Source organism: Chrysemys picta, chromosome 6, assembly GCF_011386835.1.
Source record: "Chrysemys picta bellii isolate R12L10 chromosome 6, ASM1138683v2, whole genome shotgun sequence".
In the NCBI taxonomy this organism is placed as follows: domain Eukaryota; kingdom Metazoa; phylum Chordata; order Testudines; family Emydidae; genus Chrysemys; species Chrysemys picta.
In genome coordinates this window covers 52,661,706-52,679,668 of record NC_088796.1, presented here as the reverse complement: position 1 = coordinate 52,679,668, position 17,963 = coordinate 52,661,706, and the positions used below count along the sequence as shown (strand labels likewise).

General features: G+C 41.3%; 1 protein-coding gene across 2 annotated transcripts in view; it reads left to right on the top strand.

Annotated features, from left to right (window-relative positions):
• EDIL3 (EGF like repeats and discoidin domains 3) overlaps nucleotides 1-17,963 on the top strand; it is a 437,051-nt gene that overhangs the window by 335,272 nt on the left and 83,816 nt on the right. For both annotated transcript variants that reach the window (XM_005288154.5, XM_065599142.1), the window contains one exon: nucleotides 5,709-5,893. In XM_005288154.5, the coding sequence (XP_005288211.1) occupies nucleotides 5,709-5,893 (185 nt within the window). The remainder of the gene's footprint in view (nucleotides 1-5,708; nucleotides 5,894-17,963) is intronic.

The window sequence follows — 17,963 nt, the reverse complement described above, 5'->3', positions numbered from 1 at the left end:
AAATTCTTTATCTGTCAAAAGAGATCAACTTTTCACCACAGGGATTGCTACAGTAAATTCATTTTGGGTTGATTTTACCTGGCTTCCTGTTTTACTGTATGAACAATAGTCATCCAGTTCCCGAATGATATATCACAACAGTCTGAGTTAAATAATTCTTGGTCCTCTAGTGACATCAAAACCAGATTCAGAAATTAAAAGTTAATGCATTAATCTCACTGTAGCCCTTTTCCAATACAGATAGATTTGAAAGTAAATAGAAAATCCCATCTTAGGTGCTTTAGTGTATTAGATTTTTCTTTTTACATTTTCCATTTCTGGAACCACAATTTAGAATAAGTCCTTGCCAGAATGACCAGGAATTGTTTTGCTCAAAGAACTGTGAAAGCTACTAAGTGAATTCATTTCAGTGGTCTCATCTCAGTTTCAAGGTCACCATTCCTCAGCACTGTTGTCACAGTCTGGGCTCATCAGAACAACTCCGCCTCAGTGGAAAGCCAAGTACAATTACACATAAAGACAGATTATTGCAGTCTAATTCCAGGTGGTTTATCTGAGGTTGAGATGCATTCTTAGAGGTCTGGGGGTTTCAGAACTGATTTTTGAATTTTTAATGAAACCTTTCTAATTGAAGAAAGTGTAGCAAGATCAAAAGATGAACCTTTCTTAGGCCCCAATTCAGCAATACACTTAGGCACAGGGCTAACTTTAAGCACAGTAGTCCTAAGCAGGGCCATAAGTGTGTTTTATATTGAACAAGCACTTTCTATTCTTGTGCCAGCCAACTATAAAATGAACGTTTATTTCTTTCCCTGGCTTTTTTTCCCCCTGAAACCCTCTGCATTTAGTGCCAGATTCTGCCAATCTTGCTCATGTTGAGTAGTACCTTATTCAGACAATGGTCCCATTAGTATTCATGTGTCCTTCTGTAGAGTAAGGTACTATACTACTCAGTGTGAAGAAGGGAAGCAGAAGCTGCCCTTTACTTTTGTTTGACTGGCATTCTTGGATTTACAGAACACCTATTTGATTTCTCAAATGGACCGACTGAAAGTGAGAATTATAGGCAACGTGTGTATTTTCATATAACCAAGCAGTCTGTTATTTTTCATAAACAAAATCTTAAAATCTTTTTTTTAATTCACCAATAGATACATACAACAATCAAGACAGAACATAGTCTTTGTATTAAAATAATTGGCTTGCTCTGCTCTTACCACTCCTTCACAAACCCTAGCATAAGGCAAGACAAACATAGTAATTTGAGCACAAGCCTAGGTGATTGCGTGCAAATATCTAGCTTTGGCACTGATTACTTCTGAGTTCTTGCACAATTATATGAGATGCTGAGCGCCTCTTGGGAGGTGCTGAGCACTGTTGAAGTCAATGGGAGTTAAGGGTACTCAGTGTTGTAGAGGACCTGGGCAAACCGACAGACAAGATGTGCTACAACCAAAGACCGTAGAGAGCATGTCTGCAGCTGAGTATGGATTATCCCAATCTCAAGACCTTGAATTATTGGTCTCCTAGTGCCATCTTGGCTTCTTGCCTTGTCATTCTGAGAGCTTTCAGTTCCACTTCTAGTGTGCATTTCTGTCTTAACCTTGGTCTACCGCATTGCACCTTATCCCAGCGATTCCAGTCCAACACGTCCCTTGTTATGTTATTTGGGTCTTTCCTTCATGTATGTCCTAGCCATCACCATTTCGTTTCCATAATTTCCTATCCTGTCTTTATAATCATGAGTATTATAATACTCCCTCACACCATTTTTTTTAAATAAAAAGTTTTTTTGTACATAAAAAGTATTGAAGAAGTCTCCTTTACATGTCCTTTGCACCATGGTTCAAAGCCCAGACATCAGAAATTACATGTGTGTGTTTGGGGGAGGGGGTAGAGGGGGTTGTTTTGTTTTTTCTGGAAGTATTCAATTAAATATGTGATCTATAATGGATGTAATTTTCTTTGATATAGCAATAATTTGTTGTCCCTACTCCTGTATCCATATAATGTTATCTCCTGCTTTAGTACCTCTGCCTCTCTTTCTGCTAGCAGTTTAAGATTTGTGGTATCCTCTTCTTCCCTCTAACTTTTGAAGCTGGAAAGAAAAAGTGTAAAATTACGTGTGTGCACAAGCATGTACAAGGGTGGGTGCAAAGTAGAAAAAGTAGATGAATGCAATTGATGGTTTCATTTTCTGTGATGTATTGTTTTTCAACTCTGGCCCAAACTGTTTTGACAGCCCATTTTTGTTATCAGGCACTTTCCCCTTCCTCCTCACCCCACCCCTTCTTCAGATGAAGCACTCTTAAGGACAGCCCTAGTAATCCAGTAGTGAAACTTTGATACTGAATAATAAGCAAACTGAATGAATCTCTCTCATTTTTAACTCCAGTCAAGACCTATATATTGCTCCCTTCTACTCCCACTGCGTTGATATAGCGTGGTAGTGAAAACAAGCCCTCAGACAGGGTTTTCTTTGGCAATTAGCCTGAGTCACCATCATACCACCGTGGCTACACTTTTGTTTTTTGCACACTAGCTTGAGCAGAGCTAGTGCATGTACATCTGCCCAATCTAAGAATTACATCTCCCAACTGCAGTGTAGACATGGCCCCGAGGTATGCCTACACTGTAGTTAGAGGTCTGACTGCAGTACAAGTAGACATAGCTGAGCTAGGTAGCTTGAATAACAATAGCAGTGAAGCTGCAGCAGCATGGCATAGGTGGCAGCGCAGGGTCCTAGATAAGCTTGTATGGCATTTGCTGCAGCAGCTTCACTGCTGTTGTTACTCAAGCTAGCTAGATCAAAGTTAGCTCAGGTATATCTACTTGTGCTGCAATTATACCTCTGATTGCAGGGTAGACAAAACCTTAACCATTCTCCTAACCAGCCACATACCCTACCTTTTCCTTATTCCTTTTTATCGCAAGAGCCACGCAGCCCATCTGCCTCTCCTCGGCCTCTGTTCTCTTGTTACTATGCTACCATCGTATGATGGTACCTTCTGATCTATGGAGGTCATGGCAGCAGAACTATTGTGTTCATTTAGTTTGACTTCCTGTCTAACACAGGCCATACAATTTTCCCAAAGTAATTCCTAGAACATATTTTTTAGAAAAACTTGCCAGTTTGATTTAAAAATTGTCAGTGGTGAAGAATCCACCACAACTCTTAATAAATTATACCAATGGTTAATTAGCCTCACTGTCAAACATTTGGTTTATTTCCAATCATAATCTATCTAGCTTCAACTTCCAGCCATTGGATCATGTTATATCATTCTCTACTAGATTGAAGAGCCCATTATTACATATTTTTTCCCTATGTAGGTTTAGACTGCTCTAATTCTGTCACTATAAGGCACGTTTTCTAAACCTTTAATTATTCTTGTGGCTCTTCTCCAAACCCACTCCAATTTATCAACATGCTTCTTCAATTGTGAACACCAAAACTGGATACAATATTCCAGAGGTGGTTGCACCAGTGCCAAATATAGAGGTAAAATAATCTCTCCAGTCCTACTTGAGATTCCTCTGTTTATGCATCCCAGGATTGGCATTTGCTCTTTTGGCCACAACATCACATTGGGAGCTATGTTCAGCTGATTGTCTATCATGACCCCCAAATCTTTTTCATCATCAATGCCACCCAGGATAGAGTCCCCCATTCTGTATTTGGTCTACATTGTTTGTTCCTAGATGTATACATTTAGTCTTATTAAAGCCCACTAGCTTCTGTTTAACATCCTCCAGAGATAGCGGAATGGAAAGAGTGTTATCATCACCATATGATGAGACTATATCATGTGTTTTTCTCCCAAATACAGAACAGAAATATTTATTGAATACTTCTGCCTTTTCTGCATTATTATTGATAATTCTACCACTTCTATCTAGTAATGGACCAATACCATTGTCAGGATTATTGTTGTTGTTGTTGTTCCTAATACTTTTAAAAAACTTCTTATTGTCCTTAACTCTGCTCCAACCTATTCTTCCTCCTAGTAGATCCAAATGCACCCTGCCTCTGCCCAATGAATAACCCCTCATAATTCATTGCACAGCATCATGTCTCTTTGGAATCACTTGTTAAATTTTATCTTAGAAATCTAAAAGAGGAGAGGAGAGGAAGGACCAATATCCATCAATGTCCATCCTCATCTGCAGTCACAGTAAATCATGTGGGATATGGCCACCTGATTTTAGCAGACAATCCTTGCTTAGTTCTCCTGAGGAAGCTACACCCTCTCCCAGCTATAATATCTGTAGTCTACACCTGGCTGCTCGTATATGGTTTTTGGCACTATATCAAGTTAGGAAAAAGTACAGATGTGCTTAGTACTCAAGGAATTTTCCTCAGTACTAGTAACATTAAGAAAGAAGTACGAATTTTGTAGAATTACACTTCCTTGGTTTTAAGACACCACTACAATGGGACATGGTATAAGAGTAGAGTAGAATAAATTAAAGGAAACAATGGGTATGTGCTGGATAGGAATTCATGTATATACATGAGGCTGAGACTAATGAAAAGGACTGGGGGGGAAAATCACCTTTTTTACTTTTCTCTGTAAATGTGTTAGAAAATATTTTGAGTTTTCTATCTTGTTTTCAATTCTTTCAACATGTGTTATAATAAAATGCTTTGAATTGTCAATTTTTGGTTTGATTGCAATTTCCTCCAAAGATGTTCCTGATTCCCTAGGGCCTTTTCTGTGGGAACTGCTTTCTTCTTTTCCCCCCCTGTAAGATGGTTTATGGGTCTCCGTACCTCTAAGGGCAGCTAGTCATCAACAAGAGCCCTTAACCCAGTGTTACTCTGCTTTAGCTGGAGTGGGTTTCAATGGCCTGGGTTCTTAACTACTAACTGATGATGCGTCCACCTGATCGTTTAAGGTATTCAGGAGCCCAGACTTAGCTCCCTATCTGGTTTTGACTATTGCTGACCCAGTACTTCTCCCTATGCCTACCCTTATACTTCATACATACTCTTCTGACACCTCCATAACAGATGAGGCAACCATCAAGGTACATTTTATTTAACAGGGGAAATATAGAGAAGCATATAAAGGGAAGTGGAAGATTGATCTGAAGTGGGTACATCAGTAACACTCTATGACCTGCAAGTAGTCAGGGTGGGTTTCCCTGGATTCACGAGTTTATTCCACACTAGTGGGTGCCATAATATGGAGGAATCCTTGTACCTTCATGAGTCGCTGCAGGCCTGGAGGTTGCGGCGAGGTGATGAGGGTGCCTATTCACCCAGTGGCTAACCTATTTGCTGCAGCAGTAGATTTTACAGTAGAAAAAGTCCCAATGGTGGATCGGGCCTCCTCAGTGTTTCTAAGTGAAGTTGCTCTCTTCCAGAGTAGTTTGGCAAATCCCTTTCAGAGCAAAATAGGTAACCTCCCCAGGCAGGGGGAGAGAGAGAGAGGAGATCACTCACACTACCTCAGGCAGGTCCATCTCCCCCGCTGTTGGTTTAGTCAGCCATCCATCTCCCAGCATTCACCTAATTATAAGGTTCCTTTATTAGCAAGGTGAGCACCACTGCAGTTTTCCCCATCTCTCATCTATCTGACAACAAGCTTAGCTCCCTTTCTTATCAGACCCACTAACCCAGGTTATACCACCAAAACAACAACAACAACAACCCTAAAAGGCACTATAGTGAAGTAAATAGTCTCCTTCTCACTTTTTTTCAGGTTGCTCTGAACCTCTGGGGATGAAATCAGGGCATATACAGGACTATCAGATTACTGCCTCCAGCATCTTCAGAACACTTAACATGGACATGTTCACTTGGGAACCTAGGAAAGCCCGGCTAGACAAACAAGGCAAAGTGAATGCCTGGACTTCAGGTCATAGTGACCAGTCACAGTGGTTGCAGGTAAAGTTTCACTGTTTCACTAATGTTCTTAGTGTCCGTCTATGTTCTATATGTTCTTGTACTGGAAAGTTTTGTTGCTTTAGAATCAAATCTTGCTTTTCTCACCTGGGTATGTAGGGAACATCAGCAGTGGAACCCATCTAGATCAGCTGCACATGGGAGATAAGGCTCCAGAGAGCCCAAACTTGGGTGCCTGCATCTCAGTATCTCTCAGTGCACTACATTGTTGTTCAATATGTGCCAACATGCAAAAAGGCATGGTGAGGGTGGGTCTACAAACTGAATTAACCTAATCTTCCCCTCCATCCATTTCTGAGGTGCTAGCAGCCATGAATATTACTACAGCTAATGAACTCAAATACACCGCTACCTCGATATAACGCAACCCGATACAACACGAATTCGGATATAACGCGGTAAAGCACTGCTCCGGGGGGTGGGGCTGCGCACTCCAGTGAATCAAAGCAAGTTCAATATAACGTGGTTTCACCTATAACGTGGTAAGATTGTTTTGGCTCCCGAGGACAGCGTTATATCGAGGTTGAGGTGTAGTGGCTATCGGTTACTGTACTGGATGCTTGACTGCCTGTTGAGAGAGATTCTATCTCCCAGCCCGAGCAAAACTCCCTGGGACAAAGCCCATTTATTTGAACTTTTGTATAAGGTGAGCAAATTTGGCTCCTAGGAGTTACCTTAGTCTAATTGAAACTATTCAAAATTACCTTCCCCCAATACTTTTGAATCTAGTAAGATTGATTCAACACATGGATTCATTATGAAGCTGTTCTCAAAGGTTGTTTTCAGTCTGAAAGTGATTTATAGAAGTTACTGCTAGGCTAACGGGAAAGATAGCAACAAAACACCATATGGAAGCCTATTTGACCAGTCATTGTGACATTTACATTTTTGAACTGTTGTATGTTGCAGTGTTTTGAGACAACTGCCAGTTTGGAATGGAATTCTCAGCATGAAACCTCAATAGCGCTAGAGGTGTGCTACTAACCCCCTGCAAGCTTTTCACATATTAAATTATAACTTATTAGGTTTTTTACCCACAGTTGCTAAGCAATTTAGCAATATGATTACTATCTCCTCTCTAAGCTTATACACAGAGGGAAAAGAAGTAGTGACTACATTGTCTATTTATCATTTGAATAATTAAAGATGTCTGGATTTGGTGAACTTTTTTAAAAAACAGTCTGTCGAAATACAGTAATGTTTTAAGTCTTTTTAGTTTTTTTCAGGAGGAAGTGGTTATTGTGTTTTGTGGTAAAGGAATGGAAAAGAGTGTCTCGCCACCAAAAAGAGAGGCAAGCCAGATCTAGGGTAATTTAGTCTCCGTTGCTGATCCAAGGGAGCCAATAGCATTCAGAAGCTATAAAAAAAAATGCTCTGTGATGTTTTATTCTATTTAGGGTGACAATGGATTTGTCATTGTCTACAGATGGTAAGGGAGTTAGGGAGCTACAAAACAGAGGAAATGACAGCATTTCTTATTTTCTAACATTTTCTGTTTTGTTCTAAATGCTTTTTCCTCTCTTTTTCTTCCCTTCCCTCAAACTAACTTGAGTATGCAAATTAATTCACATCGCATTCATTTGATTGCTGGTAGGTTTTCCATCAGTCAGTCCATAAAACGTACGCTTTTTTTTTTCTTGTTAAAATTTGCAAGAAGTCTATAAGGCAAGTTAAATCTGGAAGGAAGTCTTTTGTTTTGTTTTTAACTTTCATAATATGATTGCAGAACATTTCATGGGAGCATGACTATTTTCTTCCCTTTAACTTAATATAACATGCTATGGAAATTGTTATATTTATGGTACTTTTCCTAGAAAATACTAACTATGTTTCAGTAAAACCGGAGGCATTAAACCATTTGAGTTTTCAATGCATAGACTAGTTATTTTGTACTGTAGTCCAATGCCTCTGAATTCATATGCTTCAGTTATTGAAGTGCCCAAACACTTCAAGTCTAGGTAACAGCTCTGTAGGAAAGAGGATATACCCATCATTTAAATTTGTCTCCTTATTGTTTTTCTCTTTGGGAAATTCCCTTTATACTCATCACACTGCAAACTTTTAACATAGTGACTGCTTTTTCACAATGCTGCTTTCACAGAATCTAGTAAAACCTTATTTGTAGGAAAAATGTATAAAAGCAAAGTTATATTTTTTTTTTCCTCAATCGCTGCATGTTAGTATGGAGGCTCTTCCTTGCAGCTCCATATCTAAGGTTGTGTTCTAAAATGTGCTTAAATTGAGGCATAAATTCCTGTTTTTCTCTAAAGAAGGTAACCCATCAGTATGAAACTTCACACAGTATTAGCTATCATGCCCTTTGAATTTTCTGTACAGCCTTTATTTGGGCATAAGCTTTCGTGGGTAAAAAACCTCACTTCTTCAGATGCATGGAGTGAAAGAGGATGGGTATATCCTCTTTCCTACAGAGCTGTTACCTAGATTTGAAGTGTTTGGGCACATCAAGAACTGAAGCATATGAATTCAGAGGCATTGGACTACAGTACTTTCACTCCACACATCTGAAGAAGTGAGGGTTTTTTACACACGAAAGCTTATGCTCAAATAAATCTGTTAGTCTTTAAGGTGCCACCGGACTCCTTGTTGTTTTTGTGGATACAGACTAACACGGCTATCCCCAATACTTGTACAGTCTTTGTTTTGTTTATCTTTATTTTATGTTTTATTAGGAAGTCTTTGACATTGGGCTCTGGCTGAAATTGGTCTTTGGCCCTGCAAATTTTCATTGTTGACTGTTGTATTTTAAAAAATATTGTGGGTCTACATAAATGTTGGTAGAAAGAGGTATCCTGAGTAGATCGGATGCAACTTGTTGTTTTGGGGGGAAATATTTATTTTAGGATAATTTTTAGCCATTATTCATCATAGCTGGAAGTTTATGTTCCAATGGTTGCCAACTTATTTGTGTAATGCAAATAAACATTTTTTTGACTATTTATGACAGCTGTTGATTCACAGGAGATTTGGGATAAAATCTCCAACAACAACTGCATTTCTGACCTTATGCAGGTGTACTCCCTAAAAAAAATCAAATATATAAAATTTTAAAAAACCCTCCACCTTTTAAGTATTTTAAAGTTTGGAAATTAATATAGGAAAAACTTTGTTATGAAGTAGTAACACACAATCCACCTGATGCTAACCCCAAAAAAATAAGGAAATGAAGAGGTAAGTCACCCCAGTACATACCCTCTACTTCCCCCACCTCCTGGCATGCACCTTATCATAATCACAACTGTTGTACCTGCACTGTAACTGTAAGTCTTCACACTTGGGGATGCCAGCCTCCGAACAAAACACACTATTACCCCATATCCATAACTAATTATGGGAGGAAGTAGTTTGGTAAAGGGGTCTGTGGAGAAGGCTGGTGAAATTCAGTGGCCTGTGTTACACAAAAGGTCAGATTAGATTACCATAATGGTTTCTTCTGGCCTTAAAAGCTATAGATCTATGAATGCATCATACACTCCCCAAGCACCTTGAGGAGGACTTCTGTTTGAGTTAAAACCCCAAGTCTTGTGGACTCTTTCATCCCTCCTCCTGCTTTTAAAGGCCACATTTTTATTCTACAGGAAAATAACCTATTTCAAAGCCATGCAAGAGCATCTGTTAATTTGCTATTCAATAACTGACCATTACCCCTGCCAATTACTCTCTGCTGTCTCTCATTTCCTAGGCAAATGAAAACACAATTTACCAGCATAGAATATCATAGTCTATGCCCCTTGATCAAGACTGAGATGAGGGAGTAGGTTTCAGAAACTTTTCACTCATGAACACTGCTCTTTAAGGGATTTAGAGAGACAAGGTGGGTGAGGCAATATATTTTATTGGAGCAACTTCCGTTGATGAGAGAGACAAGCTTTGAAGCTTACGCAGAGTTCTTCTTTAGGTCTCTTTAAGGGTTGTCTTTTTTAGGGAGACATCTTTTTGAAACTACACATATAACAGTGATTTTAACAAAAAGCAAGTTATATTAAAAATAAAGAAATGTCATTAAAACAAAAGAAATCATTTACTTAATGTATCTCGATGTAGATTTCTCATAGTCTTTTCAGCCTAGTTACAAACCTAAAAGGAAATAGCTTATATTCCTTAAAAAGCATTCCCCTCTTTCTTACTTCTCTGATTTGCCTGTCAACATTGCTTGCTGCACCAACTCCTCTTGCTGTTTCCAGAGTTGTTTCCTATCTAGTCGCTGTGACTGGGTCAGCTTGCAAGTTCAGACATATCGCCATTGTTTTCAGACAGCCAACGCCACTTCCCAAACTTGTTTCCTCCAGTTACCTACATACACAATAGTTGTTTTCAGTTGTTGCATTATCTAGGGGATGAGCCATTGAGAATACAAAGATTCTTAACTATGATTAACATCTGTCTTTCAAAGTCTTACTGACAAATCTCAGGTACAGCATTTCACAGACAACTCTGCACATCTCTGCCTGTGATAGCATCTGTCAGGCTTTTTCTGACCCCTGCTGCACTGGTGCCTCAATGCCCCTTGCTCAAGGTAACCCACTCCAAAGAAGCTACCAACAACATTTAGTCCTCCAAAGGCCTAGAAGGGCCAGGAGGAGAAAATGACCAATTGGGAGTCAGCAGGCCAGTGAAGAAGTCTAGTCTTCTTCTTCTCAGGGCAGAATTGGGTGAGACCGGACAGTGCTACACAGAATCCCAGAGCCTTTCCTTCAAGCACCACAATGAAGCTGTTGTACGTGAGGCTTTGTTTCTTTATTTATAAGCCCAGACAGCCAACGTCTGAGTTTTTTTTTTTTTTTTTTACAATGTTTAGAGACTGCTGTTAAATTAATGGCATAGGCTGCCCTGCTCCAAACAGGCAGCCAAAACTTGTGGACTAAGGGTTTGGCTTCACTACCCATCGGATCGGCGGGCAGCGATCGATCCAGCAGGGATCGATTTATCACGTCTAGTCTAGACACGATAAATCGACCCCCAAACACTCTCCCGTCGACTCCTGTACTCCACCGCTGCGAGAGGCACAGGCAGAGTCAACAGGGGAGCAGCAGCAATCGACACACAGCGGTGAAGTAGACATCACAGTAAGTCGATCTAAGTACATTGACTTCAGCTACGTTATTCACATAGCTGAAGTTGCGTAACTTAGATCGATTCCCCCTGCCCCCCAGTGTAGACCAGGCTAAGACAGGAAAAGCCTGCAGGTGCTATGGTGCATTATTACTTGCCATTCTGCCCCAGCCATTTTCTGTACTGTCTTTTCAAACAGACAGGTTAGCATTTTCCTCAAAATCAACCCCTATCACTTATTTTCTGGCACTATGAATTAGGGAAGAGGTCTAGGCCCTCTTTCACAGCAATGTATTGTTAATTGAGATTTTGTTTTAAATTACATGTTCTTAATTCTGCTAAATCTATAAATATATTTAAATATATTTATCACTGTACTTCTAAATATTAGAAACAACTTTATTATTATAAATAGGGCTCTACTTCCATGAAACTTTTTTTCTGTGTATTTTGCCACAAGGCATGGGAAGCGTTTTCTAGCTTGATGCCCATGAATGGGCATAAAGCCTTATACTGTTTATTCACAGTTTTACACTGTTCCCATGGAGCTCTGATGTTTTAAGAAAACCACTGTTCCCTCAAAAATAGACTGGAGCAACAATCCATGTCATCTTTTAATGTCTCTCATGTTGACTACATGTGAAGGAATCAACTAAGCATGATCAGAGAGAACACCAATGTTGATACACAACATATTGCTGCTAGAGATTGATAAAATGGAATCACTGTAGCCAATTAGCTTGAGATGTGTCTAGATTTCTATTTCACACCTAATTGCTAAAAATAATATAGTAGATTTTTTTATTACTATTTCCTCCACCACTGAACATGGTCTCCAGTATCAGATGTTGTCTTGGAGCTTTTGCACCAATATGCTTAGATATCAGTTGGAATAACTCTTAACTTTGCTTATGCTTTCAGCATAATGCAGGACCACTATTTTTACCTTCTAAGATCCTGATGGTGTGAGGCACAGATGGAGAGGCTTATTCAAAATAAGTCATCACTTTCTTTGTATTATATTTGCAGAAAATAACATCTATGATACTGTTTTGTGCAAACTTAGGATCTGTGTGTCTTCATTTATACAGACTCTTTTCTGTTTAGTAAAAGATTTGCATGTTCATTTTCTAGATAATCAAACAAAAGATATATTGTTATTGATTTGTTGGAACAGACCAGTGGTCCCTTTAGTTAGTTTTATCATATGCTTCTGAGGAAAGCAGAATCCTTAACGCTGGTATAAGTTGCATCTTATTATTCCCCTGGCATGGGGGGATCTCCAGTGGCATAAAGCCATTCATGTCGCACCTTTCTATTTTTCCCTTGGAAAAAATGAATGGACCAGGAATGGGAGGGCAACATGACTAGAGTGCACTGAGCTCCAATGATTCATGGCTAGTGTAATGCCCCCTAGGTGCCAACATAATTCAACATAAATTGGAGCAGCTAATTCTGGAGTCAAAATGCCCTTGGCAGCCCTGGCAATTGCAAGAGTGCAAAAGTGGTATACAATCAGCTTTCCCACCCACTTCAAGTCCTGTGTTATAGGATATTGCAAATTGAACATGAGCTAACAATGTGATGCGGTTGCAAAGAAGGCTAATATTCTGGGATTCTATTAACAGGAGTCTCATATGTAAGACACGGGAGGTAATTGTCCTGCTCTACTCGGCACTGGTGAGGCCTCAGCTGGAGTATTGTGCCCAGTATTGTGCACCACACGTTAAGAAAGATGTGCACAAATTGGAGAGAGTCCAGAGGAGAGCAGCTAACGTGATTAAGATTTAGAAAACTTGACCTATGACAAAAGGTTAAAATAGGCTTCCAAGGGAGGTTGTGGAAGGATTGGAGGATTTTAAGAACAGGTTAGACAAACACCTCTCAGGGATGGTCTAGGTTTACTTGGTCCTGCCTCAGCATGGGAAGCTGGACTAGATGACCTCCCAAGGTACATTCCAACCCTACGTTTCTATGATTCCAGTCTTGCCTGGGTTCACTTGAGTTAGCTGCTCTTTACCCAAGAACTTATCTCTTGTAGGCATTCTGATATTTTAATAGTGATAATGGGTTCATCTATTGCCAAGTACAGCTTATCTGGATCCAAGAATCTGGCCCATAAGTGTGTTAGAATTTGGTCCTTAATTTCCAGAGTTCAAAACTTATTGCTATACATATTGTCATCTGCCAACCTGTACAGTAGAATTGCAGATTATAAATAAACCATTAAATGAAAGCACATAGCTTGTTTATGATTGCGCCATAATAGAGACTTTTTAACACGAGTAATTAAAAAAAATTACTTTGTTCTTTGGATGACTTTTAATGGTCTCATTGTGTCAGGAAATTTTAACTTAGGTTTTCCTCATGGACAAAGAGTCAGTGTGTCATCTGAAGTTTATATACTGCTTCACAGATAAGTATTTGGTGTTAGAAATAATTATTATTGTGTTAGAATTTATGTGTGTTCTTTTAATTGCTGGTCTCATAATTTGACAAGGAGTGAAAACTATCCTAGGTAAGAGGATACATGTAAATATAATAGTAGGTTGATTTTAGTTTTTATACTAAGAGTATTCTTTCTGGTATCATTTTATATTTCAAATTAAGGCCCATTGTTTAATTAAAATGGGTTCAGTGAATCAGAAGTATATTTTCTCTTCATTGACTAATTTTAAAAACTGCTGAAAGTTGGAATAAGGAAAAATGCTAGTTTAAGAGCAATTTGGGTAATTAACAGAATGAGGAAATTATATGGCTTCTAGATGGCTTGGAGTACATAAACAGCATGTTATGACAGTGTTTTTAAGATATAAAAAGTATTCGGTGGAAATTGTAAGCTTAATTATAATATGTCATAAAAGTAGATGAATCCTTCCACGCAGCTCCACTGAACCTCAGCCAGTACCACCAGAGTAGGAGAGGGGAATTAAAACCCTTTAAAATCTAAGCCAACTCTTTCTCCTGTGCACCCTCACAAAAGGCCTCTCTCCTGCATGTGCGCTCTCTCTTTGCACCAGGAGATCTGGTATCCTCTAAATATAGTGGATTTGGTTGTTTTGGAAAGGTGGGGGTAAGTGAGAAAATTGTGTGACAGCTGTTTAACTTCTCTCACCCACTCATTGCCTGCAGGAGTTCATGACTATGTCTTATAATTTGTTGTTTTTCTGCTACAGTTCTTCATTTTTATTTCACTGATGATCAAAGATGAGAAGGTAGATAACTGAGGAAAGACCTAATATGGTGGGAACAATTTAATGAACAGAGGTGATGAATGGTGGGTGGTTGGGTGAGTGACTCTTACTTTTGTATTGTTTGTGAAGAATTTAAAGTGTTGGTGTTGGAATCTATCTGTTGATATGTTGAGGCAGGAGGCATTGATATTGTTCCTCAGAGTTTTCCATGTGGGATGGGTAGAGTTTATAAACATTGTTTCTAATGATCTCTCTACATCTTGAATGATCTCTATGATCATTGTTCTAATGCTCTCTCTAGATCTAGAGCCCAAGCTGGATTCAGTTATGGGAACTAGTGGATGTAGCAACTTCCAGTTTAGACAGAATGGGAAAAAAGCCAACTAGACAGTGTACTTTAGAAGATTCTCTGTTTTGTACAATCAACCTGATCTCAGTGCCAGGTTGTACAGCAATTGATGAGTATTCCAAAGACCAACCGATGAGAATTTCTGGAAGGTTTTCTTAGGCCTTGTCTACACTATGGAGGTGAGTCGACCTAATTTACGCAACTCCAGCTATGTGAATAATGTTGCTGGAGTTGACGTAGCTTAGGTTGACCTACTGCGGTGCCTACACCATGCTGGGTGGATGGGAGACACTCTCCCATTAACTTATCTTACACTTCTCTTTCCGATGGAGTACAGGAGTCGAGGGGAGAGCAATCTGTGGTCAGTCCCCGATAAATGTAGACATGCCCTTATGTTTACTCTATCTGCCAGATCTAAGAGCAGAGGGGCTGTGAGATGATAGTTTTCACACTCAGAAAAGGCTAAGAAATCTGTAAGTCTGGGAAGCTTTGGAAGGCTTTTCAGTATGCCATTAACGTTCACTTACCCTCTGGTTCTCAGTGGCGTGGCTGTAATCGCTTCCCAGACAATCGGGGCTATGAAGCCTGTGGGGTTTCAGATAGTGGAAAGAAGGACCTTTGTTTCAGATTTTGTACTGGAATACCAGGAAGAATTTGGGGCAGTCTTGTTTATTTTAGGCTCCCCTATCATTTGAAGATAACTTGAAAGTAAAAGGTAAGAGGCTGCTGTTGCATCCTGCCTGGAGGTCTTTGTTCAGGCATTCAGTTGTGGCAGTGGATCTCCCCCAATAGCTCATTGGTCTTGAAAACAGTCTTGTACAAGGTTCTGCAGAGTAACACTCTGATCAGTGTGTATGTGAGCCCACATAGGGAGAGAGTGAGACAGTTTGGGTTGTGAGCCCATTATTATGTGGCTGATATGCAGTGCTCTTTTTTGTTTAAAATGGTTTAGGTTCTTTGCTTCTTCTTCGAGAGATGTCCCTGTGGGTGCTCCACTCCAGGTGTTGGTGTGTCCCTGCGCCTTTGCTCGGAGATTTTTGCAGCAGTACTCATAGCGGCCACGCATGCTCAGAGGCTGCCCCCTGCTGTGAGTCTAGGTTGATAGTATGCATGCGTGGCCAGTCTCCTCAGTTCCTTCTCTACCGTCCCCGGCCTGAGATGGAGCTCAGCAGACTCGTTAGGAAATCCCTCACTCTTGCTACAATTACCCTTTTAGTAACTAGTTTATTGTCAGTTCTTTGTTAGTGTAGTTAATTACCTCGTTTATCTGTTACAAAAAAAAAAAAATAATAATTTCTGTCAGCCGCGGCTGCTTCGGCCATGCAGGGCTCCACAGGCTTCAAGCGCTGTGCTACATGCAAGGAATCTATCCCGCTATCAGATGGCCACTCAAAGTTATAAAATGTTTGGGGGAAGCCCACATTCCCCAAAAATGTGCCCACTCAGTTCCAGGCCACGGAAGGACAGGGAGCTTAGACTTAAACTGCTCCTCCTGCAAAAGTCTATCGGGTCAGTTTCAGACCCAGGCGCTGAATCCGGCTCTGCTACCCGCCACAGCCCCCCCGCCTCAAAAAAACTGAAAAAAAATCTACAAAGAAGGGGCAGCCTTCTTCACCAAAGAAGGTTATGAGGAAAAGGTTTCTCCGGGCAGATCAACGGTCTCCTTGCCTGTGTTTCCTCGCCTCAGCAACTTTGATGAGCCGGGCTCCTCAGGAACCGCGCGAAAGCCGCCTGAGGCTGCGGCGGCGGCGGCGCGAGGCTCCGGTGCTGAGGCATCAGGCTTCCAGTTGCCTGCCTCTATTATGGCACCGTTCGGCACCGCGACAGACGCGGTGCCGATATTTTACAACATGCCTGATCCCCTGCAGGCTGATGTTGCCCGCCCGGCACCGACCGCGGCACCGACCCCCGCGGTGCAGTCTGACAGGGAGGTCACAGGCAAAACCCCTGCTCAGAGGAATGCTCCCGCATGGCAGCCTCCCCCTGCACAGCTTTCACCTCACGTAGGAGCCTCACCATTTCAATTTACTCAGACAGCAGATCTCCTGGTATCACCTATCCTGCAGTCTCCCCTGAGGAATGCATGTTCTTCTCCAATGCCTGAGTCAGGATCTGAGCAGCCTTCCTCCAGTGAGGAGGAAACTGATCCACAGGGAGTTTTTTCATCTGGGAGCAGTAGAAATCGTGCCAGAACGACACAAAGGGAAGGGTTTTTACTCCCATTATTTCTTAACAGAAAAGAAAAATGGGGGATGGCGACCAATCCTCGACCTCAGGCGGCTCAACAAATTTGTCAAAAAGCAAAAGTTCAAGATGGTTACCCTCACCACCATAATCTCAGCGCTGAAGCAGGGCGATTGCTTTTCTGCCCTCGACCTACAAGATGCCTATTTCCATGTCACTATACATCCGGCCCACAGACGCTCCCTTCGATTTACCCTTGGCCCGACACATTTTCAATACAGGGTACTCCTCTTCGGACTGTCCACAGCTCCCCGTGTCTTTTCCAAGCTCCTAGCTGTAGTCACTGCCTACCTCAGGAAACAAGGTGTCATAGTATTCCATTACCTCGACTATTGCCTCCTCAAAGCCTCAACGTTCGACGAGGCTCTCCGGTTCACGCGGCTCACCGTCGATTGTTTCCTATCTCTCGGCCTACAAATAAACAAAAACAAATCCACATTACACCCCACCCAGCACCTGGAGTTCATAGGAGCAGACCTAGACTCCCAGACGGGGTTGGCATCTCTCCCACCCGATCGCTTCAACTCCATAAGCCAACTGGCCACAATAATTCGCAACAATCCCCAGGTGACTGCCCGAGACTGCCTACAAATACTAGGTCACATGGCCTCGTGCACTTTTGTCGTCCAGAATGCACGCCTCTACATGAGGTGCTTCCAAGCGTGGTTGGCCACGGTTTACAGACTGAATGTGCACTCTCTAAACAAGACTCTCTCCCTACCTGTCCGAGTCAAAGATTCTCTACACTGGTGGACAGTTCACTCCAACCTCTGCTCTGGAGTCCCGTTTCTTCAGCAGGCTCCATCACTCATCCTGACCACCGATGCATCTCTGACAGGCTGGGGTGCACACATGTCTCACCAAACAGTACAGAGGCTATGGTCATCAACCGAGACCTCCCTGCACATAAATGTCCTAGAACTTCGAGCTATTCGCAATGCGTGCTGTCACTTCCTGCCACTAATCAAGAATCATCACGTACGCATAATGACAGACAACATTGCATGCATGTTTTATGTAAACAGGCAGGGAGGAGCTCGATCCCATTCGCTGTGCACAGAGGCTATGAAGCTCTGGAATTGGTGCATTGCGAACAACATCCGGGTATCAACTGCCTATCTTCCCGGGGTAATGAACACCACAGCGGACGAATTAAGCAGACGCTTCCCATGGGACCACGAGTGGGAGATAGACG